General features: G+C 33.4%; 1 protein-coding gene across 2 annotated transcripts in view; it reads right to left on the reverse strand.

The window, feature by feature from the left end:
* ERGIC2 (ERGIC and golgi 2) overlaps positions 1-12,542 on the reverse strand; it is a 41,470-nt gene that overhangs the window by 21,556 nt on the left and 7,372 nt on the right. Inside the window, exons 2-6 of one of the 2 annotated variants that reach the window (XM_060658029.2) lie at positions 12,414-12,478; positions 10,468-10,610; positions 8,818-8,926; positions 6,235-6,281; positions 4,657-4,727 (exon numbers count right to left, since the gene is read on the reverse strand). In XM_060658029.2, the coding sequence (XP_060514012.1) occupies positions 4,657-4,727; positions 6,235-6,281; positions 8,818-8,926; positions 10,468-10,573 (333 nt within the window). In that variant the 5' untranslated portion in view covers positions 10,574-10,610; positions 12,414-12,478. The remainder of the gene's footprint in view (positions 1-4,656; positions 4,728-6,234; positions 6,282-8,817; positions 8,927-10,467; positions 10,611-12,413; positions 12,479-12,542) is intronic. The other variant, XM_060658030.2, reaches the window with a different exon arrangement.

Here is a 12,542-nt window from a genome sequence, read left to right on the forward strand (position 1 = left end):
ATGGCAAACAAGAGGCTGCGTGCAACTGCTTCCCAGTTACCTTGTAAATAAAACTTTTGAAGGTAGGGACTATGTGATTCTTCCTTTGACTTCCCCAAACTGCTTAGTGTAGTGCTTAGCATGTGGGTAAAGTAGAAAGAATCTACTGAGTAGCCTACCGCATGCTACATACTGTTACTTAATTCATCACTTCATTGAACCTTCAGAATAAGCTCTGAGTTTGTTATTATTCTTGCCTTTTTTTATGTGAGGAAGAAGCTCAATAGGTTAAAAACTTCTTCCAAAATCAGAGACTGTAAGAGTCCATATATAAACCCAGCTGTCAGATTCCTCACTTTTCCACCATTTTTTAAATTCTTTTAAGTAAAGAAATAGTAATGAAATATGATAGTAAATAGCAAAGTAGTAACTCTCATAGCATAATGTGTGATCACAAGTTGGAAACTAGTAAAGCTATTAGGGTTAAGTTTTTAATATTCAGAGTACATATTAGGATAGTAAGTATGAAAACATAAAAACAAGTAAACATTTTCTCAAATAATTTTATATTGATAATTTTTACCTAAATATTTTTTTTAATTTTTTTTAATGTTTATTTATTTTTGAGACCGAGAGAGACAGAGCATGAATGGGGGAGGGGCAGAGAGAGAGGGAGACACAGAATCGGAAGCATTACCTAAATATTTTAATATAAATTAGGACAAAGGAACGAATACTTACCAGAAGTACTGAACATTTTAAAAATTACTAATGAAAAGTATACAATTAAGTATTTTTAAGTTCCTACCTTTCTGGCCAAGACATGACTTTTAATTATATGACAGTGAAATTTAATTTTTTTGTTGTTGGGGGGGAGCAGGAGGGGAAAGAGTCTCAAGCAGACTCCATGCTCAGTGTGGAGCCCGACACAGGACTTCATCCCATGACCCTGAGAGCCGAAATCAAGAGTCCGAGGCTCAACTGACTGAGCCACCCACACACCCCATACGACAGTTAAATTTAAATAAAGCTTTCCTATTCCACAAGTGACTGAAAGAGATGACTAACTGTTGACAATGTAATAATCAATAATCTTGTTACAATTGCATAATTCTAACATCTTCCTTATTGCCTATTATCTAACAAGGCATCTATACTTCACATTTTGTGAAACAAAGAAGAAAGGATAACATTAATGCTTTTCAGGAGCTTAAAAATCTAGCTAGAGAGACAAGCTCTCCAGAAAATATATGTAAACAAAATCAGGGACTTAACAAATGTGAAAAAAGAGTAGGAATGAGAGCCACTCAGAATAAGGAGAGAATGCTAAAGAAAAAGTGTAAGTAAATTTTAGGGGTGCCTGGGTGGCTCAGTTGGTTAAGCATCTGACTTTGGCTCAGGGCATGATCTCGCAGTTTGTGAGTTCAAGCCCCACGTCCGGCTCTGTGCTGACAGCTCAGAGCCTGGAGCCTCCTTCAGATTCTGTGTCTCCCTTTCTCTCTGCCTCTCCCCTGCTCACTCACTGGTGCTCGCTCTCTCTCTCTCTCTCTCTCTCTCTCTCAAAAGTAAATAAATATTTAAAAAAAAATTTTTTTTAATTTTAGAGGGGAGGTTAAAGATGATTAAATCTCCTCAAAACCAAATTTTCACAATGTTCAGAGAAACATAAAATGAGGACACAATCTATATTATCATTTTAAATAATTTTAAATTCGCATCCCCATGCTAGAAATCGTCAAGAAGTTATGCAAGCTTGCATACAAGGGTGAAAGGGAGACTAAAGTGAGAAAAGAGTCCAAGACATAATTTATTTCATGGGACAGAGAAGTTTATATTAGGAAACAAGGAAAGTCCTTAATTCAGAGTAAGAGAGGCAACAGTGATAAAAGATAGTAAGACACCCAAGGAAGAAGCAGTCTCTACCCTAGAAGCACTTTCAGGAGTTCAATCAAGTGCCAGAGACCACATGGTGAGGACATTCCAAAGCAGTGTTATTCCTAGCTCTTATGTGGCATGGACAGTGTTCTAAGTTAAGCAAGAATGCTGCCACAGCTGGTTGCTAATGAGGATGGTCACATGAGCTAAAGAAAGAGGAGTTACCCTAGCTCAATTTAGCCTGTCAAAACAAACACAGAAAAGAAAATTTGGGAGGGCCCTGGTGGACCACTCCACTATCCTGGACCAAATACCAACTTCTTCCTTCCTCTTCAAAAGCATCTTAAGCTCTAACATGATTTAAAAGAAACACAGTATAGGGGCACCTGGGTGGCTCAGTCGGTTAAGCATCCAACTTCAGTTCAAGTCATGATCTTATGGTTCATGAGTTTGAGCCCCATGTTGAGCTCTGTGCTGACAGCTCAGAGCCTAGAGACTGCTTCAGATTCTGGCTCTGTCTCTCTCTCAAAAATAAGGATCAAAAAAAAAAAAAAAAGAAACACAGTATATGTAAATCTATACCCTTTCATCTAGGTATGAAAAAAAAAGTGTGTGTGTTGGAGAAGGTGGGTCAGATAGGAACTGACATAACTCAACAGTCTATTTCAACTCTCAATCACTTAATGGGCCACTTTATATCCCCATTCTAAAATTAGACAAGAAAATAAATAAATAAATGAATGTATAAAAAGATTCAATAACTTGAAAAAAAGTGGTCAATCTCAAGTATGAGGGCTAATTTTCCTCTATATACCATTGCTAGGAATAAGAAGAAAAGTGTTAAGTTTTTCTAATTATTTCTCACCGACATTTAGCATCATGCAGACAGGAAAAAAATGGAATGATCTATGAGATATTAAAGATATAGAATATAATCATTGAATTTTAAAATATAATGAAGGCACTGAAAAGAAGATAGGTCATGCTGGATCAAGGTAATTTCTCAGAACTCAGAGAAGTATGAAATACACATCTAATGTAAGAATTGATAAGAATATTGAGAACCACTCCATGAGATTCAGCATCATATAAGAATTTTAAAAAGCAGAGGTAAAACCATTGCTTTAAACAAAATTAAAGCAGATAAACAAGCCAAAAAGTGTGTATATGAGTGTGTGTATGTGTGTGTGTGTGTGTACACACACATATATATATACACATATAAACTTTAAAATTCAGATCATTAAGATCAACAAGAACCAAAGAACAAACAAAAACAAAAAAATCCACACCCAAAGGGGATCCACACCTGGATATATGGGATAAATATGTGAATTGCAAAAGTAAAAGAAAAAAGCATTCAAGCATGAAAAGGTTATACGTGAAGGAAAAAATAATTGCATCAGAAAACAATGAAGGAAGTTCTATAAAGTTCTGAATACAAAACACCATATCCTGAGCTAAACTCACATGTATGAAGAACAGAACGGCGTAGGCAGTTGTGCTAGAGTCTATAAAATATAACCCACATATTCTTACTGATTAAGAAGTCTCAAAAAGTCCTTCTGCAAAATGATAAAAAATAAAGAATGGTAGAAAATAAAAGCAATAAAACAGAGTTAAAACAGTAATTATTCTTAATAGTATGAAATGTAATACAAACATCATAAGTGTCTAATAATTATCAAGATCTACATCTCTAGATACTAGTTTAATATGTGATAACATGGTACCTGAATGTGTAAGGTACCTAACCTCATAAAAAATTACTGTGAAATCAGTTTTTTTGAGTGAGAATACAGGAATTAGGGAGCAGAGAGATTCAGTGTGGCAATAACAAAGTTGTCTTTTCTTTAGAAATCTCTACTTAAAAAGTGTGTTTCAAAAGGCATAAATATATTTTATTGCTATAAGCTACAAATAATTTGGTAATCAAAACTGACCTAAAGGCTTCCTTTTTTTTTCCCATGAAATTCAGCTACTTCTAATCCTTCTCCATCACCTTTAGTCTTCACTTTGCAATTTGCTTAAAGAAGTGTTCACAACTGTCAATGATAAACAAAAGAACTCAAGAATGCATGGATAAACATAAGTACCACAATGCCAACAAAGCAGTGAGCAACTCAAAGGGGCTGAGAGTTCCATTCCTTATTCCCTAAAGCTTCTTTAGAGCTGGTTATCATGACTTATTATCACCTGCTCCTGTAATGTGTTTTACCTGCCCCTGTCATGTGGTGGTGTTTCTGATAAATTGGTTATACACAACTCGTACTCTGCCAACAGAAGAAGAATGTCAGGATTTCACTAACTTTGGGAAATGGAAATATGAAGAAGAGAGAAGTAAATGCATAGAAAATTACTCCTCTAGATATTGCTTCATTCTTGATTATGATAAGAGAAATACAGCTGAAACATTTCTAGACTTAAATTTGGTAAAGGTACAATACAAATAGGACAGAATTTCCAAATCATTCCAAATCATTCGAAGAAAAGAAGAAAATTTCATCATTAAAGCAACTATAAGAAAAGAGAAAACTATTAGGAAGCATTAACAAAAAATATAAAACACAAATAAGGTTATAAAATAGACTTTACAGCCTTATCCAATTAACAATGGTTATCTCAAGACTTTGGGATTAGATATAACTACCCCCCCAAATCTTCGTAAAGAATATGGATTACTTTTGAATAAAAAAAAAAGGGTCTAGCTCATACAAAACTAAAAGCAAATATCAAAACTGTCTTCAAGAAAACAATACCTCAAAGCATATTAATTAAAAAAAACATGTGCATTAAACTTACTGGTTCATAAACTAGACCGTCAGCAGATGCAACCATTGTTTCTGCTAAATCCAATACATCTGCTCCAACATCTGCATAAAAAAATTAGAAGTTTTACATTCTATGTTCAGAGCCAAACTATATCTGATATAAATTAACAAACAGAGATGACTAACAGAAAATTCAAACATATATAATCATTTGCCTATACCACTTATTTCTTCAAATAAGTAGCATTACATAGTTTTGGTGGAAAGTATTCCAAAATACTTCTGGAAAGTATTCCAAAAAATCGATAATACTTTTTCTAGTTCTTGTTCAGTAAATATTATGAAATGTAATGTAATTTCATACTCTTATAGTAAAAAGCGTAAACTCACTTCACTGAACTGAAGAGCTTTGCAAAAATGGTCAAGAACCTAATCACAAGTACTAAATGGCTGGTATATGAAATATTAAATACAAGAATTATTTTTAGAAATTAAAAGAAATTTTAGGAGAAAACTACTGATGACTTTTTAAAAATCAACAAATAGAAAAAGTTTATTTTGAAAAGACTAAAATTTTAATGGTATTCAAACATCTAAAATAAAGCAAAATATGATATATTCAGTAATAACACAGACTCATAAATATGTTTCTTTACTCCTAAAACAACTACCATAAGAAAAAATAAATGAAAAAAGAGATTTAAAGTTTTTCTCAATGAAATCTCCCAGAAATCTCCTTAATTAGATAAAACTATTTCACAGTTAAAAAATTTTTATGTGAAATACTAACTTCTTTGTCTTCACATTTTAGGGAGTAATTCAAAAGATATCTTTCATGCAAAAGCATCCTCATTTTTGACAGCAATACTGATCTAAACATTATCTATCTAGCATATTAACATTTTTCTACTTCTAGCAGTATAATCAAATGAAGCAACAAGAAAACAGAAAAAAGTATCATCATTATTAAGTTAAAAGACTTGAATCCAGGGGCGCCTGGGTGGCTCAGTCGGTTGGGCGGCCGACTTCGGCTCAGGTCATGGTCTCGCGGTCCGTGAGTTTGAGCCCCGCGTCAGGCTCTGTGCTGACAGCTGAGAGCCTGGAGCCTGTTTCGGATTCCATGTCTCCCTCTCTCTGACCCTCCCCCATTCATGCTCTGTCTTTCTCTCTATCTCAAAAATAAATAAACGTTAAAAAAAATTAAAAAAAAAAAAAAAAGACTTGAATCCATATTTTAATATGCATAAGTAAAGAGTAGTAAACCAAAACAGTCAAACAGGATATGTTTGTAGAGCATGGGTGTAAAACTGGTACTCCAAATAAGAAATAAATGATACACCCAAATTAGAACTCTAACTCACAAGAATTTCCTCCGATTTTCTTTTTAATTATACTAATATGAAAGTTAAATCTCCTTTTTATGGAGAAAAAAATTTAAAGAATATAAGCTGGGTAAAAAAATAACTTGCATTATTAAATAACATTACCATAGCATTTTAAGATATCATAAAGGAAAAAATAAAGTTAAGGCACCACCAGTGGTTTTACTTACTAGCAATTGTTTAAAACATAAACAATAAATGGATTCATCAAGTTAATGTGTACTTACATTGACACTTCATAGCAACAGTAATATCTATATTGATTCTCAATTTGCTAAAAGACAAAAAGAAAGTATTAGTATTACCAAGTGATCAACAAAATATAAGAAACATAAATCAACTGATCTATGAAAACTCAGATTTCAAACAGAATAAAATATGTTGATTAGAAACTGAATAGGAGCCTGTGTGGCTCAGTCTGTTAAGAGTCCAACTCCAGGGGCGCCTGGGTGGCGCAGTTGGTTAAGCGTCCGACTTCAACCAGGTCACGATCTCGCGGTCCGTGAGTTCGAGCCCCGCTTCAGGCTCTGGGCTGATGGCTCGGAGCCTGGAGCCTGTTTCTGATTCTGTGTCTCCCTCTCTCTCTGCCCCTCCCCCGTTCATGCTCTGTCTCTCTCTGTCCCAAAAATAAATAAAAAACGTTGAAAAAAATTAAAAAAAAAGAGTCCAACTCCAGCTCGGGTTACGGACTCACGTTTAGTGAATACGAGCCCCACATCAGGCTCTGTGCTGACAGCTCAGAGCCTAAACCCTGCTTCAGATTCCAGGTCTCCCTCTCTCTCTGCCCCTCCCCTGCTTGCAATCTCTCTCTCACTCTCTCTCAAAAATAAAGATTAAAAAGTAATTAAAAAATAAATAACTGGATAGCATTTATTATGGCCAACACAAAGGCATTTTGAAAGTAAAAATTCTATTTTGCAATTCTAAAAGCCTTTCTGATGTCACAGGTTTTTAACACAATATCCTTTAATTCGATAATGGTAATTCAACAAACTCAACAATAACTCCAAGAAACTCAGAAAAGTCTACCTCTGTTTACATAAACCTTATATAGAATATTCTTTTGAAAACGTAAAACTTTCCAAATCAAGAGTTAGGAATTACAAGTCTTTCTCCTCTATTTATCAAATAAATATCATATATCAGGCATTATGCCTGATGCCCTACAAATATTAAATTTTTATTCCCTATCATGGACCTATAAAGTATACAGCTTCAGTTTTGCAGATAAGCCGGTGGTGTTCAGAGCAGCCTAAATGCCTGACTGAAGTGGTATATTGAAAACTAGGTCTGTGTGGCTCAGGGTAAATGTACAAACTACCAGAAAAAGAAAAAAAACAACACTATGATGTTTAAAATTTTGCATGGCCTTTAAAAAGGCTCAGTCAATGCCTTATTTTCAAATCAAATTAATTTTCAAGTATCAAAATTAATCAATCATCAGTGAATAACAGAATGAGTACAATCGTATCAGTCCCATCCTGTACTTCCAATCAAAAACTTTTTCATTCTAATCATTTTATCTTGTTTCAATAGGAATTACAGATTTTTGGAGCTTCCATAGAGTCTTAAAACTGTCTAGAGTTCAAACTGTGCTCCAAATGACTCAGGAGATGCTGTAGGAACCAGAGAATAAGGTGAAGTGGCCAAGCTTCTGGGCATCCCCACTTGGCTTACGTGGTAACCTATGAAATACTTCATTGGAAAAAAAGCAAAAAGTGATTCACTGGTGCTTAAAACAACAAACTCTTTGAAAACTAATGGTATCAAGAATAATACTCATACTATAGACAAAGAAACTGAGGCCCAAAAGAAGTCAGTTGTGTTATTTGCCCAAGGTTACACAGCAATTTACAAATACTGCCTTACTTAATTCTCATTAACCCCATGAGGAAGGTGCTATAATTATCCCCATTTTATGAAAAAGGAGACTAAAGCACATGCAGATATAGATTTAGTAACTTCCTGAAAGTCACATAGCTAGTAAACGGCAGAGCTGGAATAGGAACTGAGAAGTAAATGTCCCCCTCCCCACCCCTGCCCACCATCCAATGCAGTCTTTTTTTTTTTTTTTTTTTTTTTTTACATTTACTTATTTTTGAGAGACAGAGACAGAGCACAATTGGGGGAGGGGCAGAGATGGAAGGAGGCACAGAATCCAAAGCAGGCTCCAGGCTCTGAGCTATCAGCACAGAGCCCGATGTGGGGCTCAAACTCACGAACTGTGAGATCATGACCTGAGCCAAAGTTGGACGTTTAAGCGACTGACCCATCCAGGCGCCCCCCCCAGTGCAGTCTTAATATTATAAACCTGTTATCTTCAATCATTAAAAAATACAAATACAAATAAAAGAATATATTTTCAAAGGTTTAAAGATGACACTATTTACATTAAAATTTTATTTAGATGTAATTTATATAAATCTAGTTTTAAGCATACACAATGTAGCTTTTAGACACTTTTCCAGCTCACACAAGTCAGTAAGATAGTTCAAAATCTAAAGAGTAAACAGTTTCAAAACATTAAACAATTTCTACCATTAAAACACCTAAATATATATTATGTCCTCCTAACCTTTTTTATACAAGTGCATATTAATTCAAGAAAATCTCTTTTAGAATTTAACCAGGATTGAAATGATTCTAAAATATTTCACCTAATGCATGCAATTAAAGAGGATTTTCCAGTACTATTTCTTCATAACTAAAATAAACCACATATAAAAGTTAGAAAAATTTTTAAAAAGAAGGTATGTTATCTTCAAAACAATTTGAGTCTAAAAGTATTTCAAGAAGAAAAAAGAAGTTACCTAGAAAAATCCTTATCTACTTCATATTCATACTTCATCCATGTATCTTGATATACTGAAAATTCCATTATGGTTAATAAAGCCATAGTGGTAAATGCTATTAGAGAAACTGAGAAAGCAAACAAACAAAACAGAATTAAAACAATTTTTAAAAAGGAAACAACGGGAAACTATTTTAAGTGGGATTAAAATTAGCAAAGAAAGCCCTTATATGATTGCCACATAAATGGATACTACTATAAAAGGCTTTTCTTAAAATATTCACATAGATTTCTAAAATAGTTAAAAAATGAGGATTTACTGAGCACAAACATAAACACAGCACTTCTACTATTGAGAAAACATTTTATCTCAGCAGTACTAAAGGTATCTCTCACTAAATAGATTTGCCAAAATTTTACGACACACAAAATTGTTCTTTTCTAATGTACAGCAGTGCCATAGATATGATAAATGATGAAAGTAAGCATAGTTTTACAGTACAAATTTGAAAGCAGTACCCTCATAATTAAAAATGCATCATCCATGCCTGTAGCCCAACCTATAAAAAACAAAATTAGACTAATTCCTAGTTTAAATTGCTAGTTCCTAATTCCTAGTCTAAATTCCTAGACTAATTCCTAAGCGATAACAATCTGTGTGCCAGAAACTCAAATAACATTTCCAAATCTCTAATAAAACTCTCATCTACTTTAGAATCTCCCAAATATATCACTTCATTTATAAAAACAGGTAAAAGATTTGACAAAAATAAGAGAACTATCAGATATTACGACATAACACACTTAAAATGGATCATGCAACAACTTGCACTGTTTTCATTAATAAAACTTAATTGCAGGTTAGAAATAGCAACCCCCTTACTATACTTTACCAAATGAAATATCAATCTTATGTGAAATATGCTATTTTATTAGCTCTTCATGGGGAAAGAAATAATAGTAAATACTGTCATAGTTGCATATTTTTCTTATATATTTCGTATTTATTTATTTTATTTAATAAATACTCCTATTTGTAACAGGTACTGTTTTAAACATTTTATAAATATTAATTTATTTAATCACTAAAGTAACCCTGCCAGGGAAATACTGATACCATCCCCATTTCATGGAAGAAAAAACTAAAGCATAGATGGATTAAGTTAACTTCCTCAAAGTCAGGTACTTAGGAAGGGGAAGAGGTGGGATTTAAATCCAGACAGTCTGGTTCTAGAGTCAAAGCTCTTAACTATTACCTCATGCTGCCCTTCTCCAACAATGTGAAATTTAAGAATTTCTGTTATAATGTCTAAATTGATTTATTCTTAACCAAAGTAGAACTCAAGCAGTTCAACATTAAATAACTTCCTCCAAGTTCAATTCTATTTATATATAATTATACATAACTCAAGAGCACCAAAGCAGTAAAATTGGATTAAGTTGTTCAGTAATGTTTTAATAAATACTGCTAAATGCATAGACTGCTCTTGGTTAGATGCCAAAGAGAATGTATATGACAATAAAATTAGGGCAGTGTGACATGAGGACAGAGCAGTCACAGGTATGCAATTCACTGATGAGTTCCTCATGGCTATATTTCTGTATGAGCTGACTGGCTCACCGAGAAGTTGCACTTAGTAAGGGAGTTTTAATCTGAACTGATACTTACCTGTACCCCCACTGGCTGAAGTCTCTACATAGCTGTCAGGAACCTTTGGAAAGGCATCCAACTCTTTCACCAAACTCAAGGTTTTTTTCCGATTCAGTCGCCTCATCTTCAGGAAAACCTTCTTCTTCTTTCATATAGTCATGCTAAGGAATAAATGATGAATAAATGAATCCTCCAAAAAAGATACAAAGGTTTCTTTTAATTTTAGGTAAGTGACAAATGTTCTTGAAACAACTTAACAATCTCATTCCTCCTTGAGAAAAAAACCTTAACACTTAGCTGAACCTCACCTTTCTCCATCTCACTCTGACAAAAAAATACTAATGAAAGGCAATTTATACACACAAACACCTTAAACAGCAAAAAGTGAAAAGTACTTGACATTCATAATATTTAAATGTATAAATTAAAATAAGAAATAACTTTCCTTCTATTAAATTAACAAATATATTAATATATTCCCACTAATAGATTACAATGAAGTAAATAAAATAGGCACACTCATCTATATTGTTAGCAAGAATATAAATATTCACCACTACCCTTTTGACTAAGTGAATTCCCTTTTTAGAAAGGTATCCTAAAATAATAATCTGGTGTCACTAAAATTTTGATTGAAAGGATAATTTTCCTTTTTTTTTTTATTTTTTAATGTTTGTTTATTTTTGAGAGGGAGAGAGACACAAGGTGATTGGGGGAGGGGCAGAAAGACAGGGAGACACAGAATTTGAAGCAGGATCCAGGCTCTGAGCTGTCAGCACAGAGCCTGGCGTGGGGTTCAAATTCATGAACCGTGAGATCTTGACCTGAACCAAAGTCAGATGTTTAATCGTCTGAGCCATCCAGGTGCCCTATGAGGATAATTTTCATGTCATTTTAAAATACTGAAGCTAGAAACAAATATCTGGTAGTCAATATAAAAACTATAGTGAATTAAAAGCTCTGAATCTATGTAAACACTGAAAATCTTAAAAAAGAAAACATTTAATGACAGGAAAATACTCATATACATTAGGAAAAGACTAGAAGGTCATACATATAGTTTCATGGGAAACAAAAGGAAAATTTTACAAGAAACTGATTCAAAGTCTATATGCAAAAATGTTAAAAGTAGATCATGGGAGGATTTTACTGTCTTTTTTAAGAAAATTTTGGACTTTCCAAATTATTTTTAAATAAATAAATTAAATAAATAAATAAATAAAATATTTAAAATAAAATAAGTATGTATTGAAATAAAAATATTTAAAAATGGACTGCTTGGTATTCTTTTTTTGATCAGTATGCCAACTGTATCTAAAATATGTTATAAAGCCATGAAAATAACTGAATTCTCAAATATCTGTGTAATTTTTATAAGACTATTGGTGATGCTATAAAGCATTACCAAAAATCAAAGCTGTATGACTAAAATCAGCACCTAACAGAATAAATCAAATAGTTGTGGAAGTCACTAAAAGAAAAAGAAGGTCTCTAGAAGAAAGCAGAAAGACTTGTCTGAAATCCATGGGTAGGATTAATACAGAAAGAATAGGCCATATAAAGGGCATTCATGAAGAAAAAGGAGAGTCTGAGAAGTAAAAACTGGCAGTGATCATGAACACTGTCCAAAAGACACTAGTCCCTAACCAGGGGCACTACTAATCAGTCCTAAAGTGAAGTTTGGATGCAATAATAGACTGATTTCATTTGCCATTAAAAACATCCAACTAACTTCTCTTTTCTATTCCATAAACACAACGTGGCCTTCGGATTATAATTTTGGTTCTCATGTGTATGTTTTTCTTAAGGAAAAAAGAGACACGTAGACAAGACAGATGAATTTCTGATCCCCATAACAGTCATAAAACTGGTATTCTCATTTGTAAATTATGCTTCTGTTTGTAAGCATAAGCTGTGCTCCCTAAGTTTGTTCAACTCTGAGCAATCACATTTATTTTCTGTACCTGCTTAGTGGTAACTGCACCAAGACCGATCCTTCTTCAATCTTTCAATTTCTACTCATTTGTTCCTATTGGGGTTAAATATTAAATACGTTCAAACCGCTTGTCTTTAAAACGAAACTCTGCATTTAA

This window comes from Panthera onca, chromosome B4, assembly GCF_046562875.1.
Source record: "Panthera onca isolate mPanOnc1 chromosome B4, mPanOnc1 haplotype 2, whole genome shotgun sequence".
Classification (NCBI taxonomy): Eukaryota; Metazoa; Chordata; class Mammalia; order Carnivora; family Felidae; genus Panthera; species Panthera onca.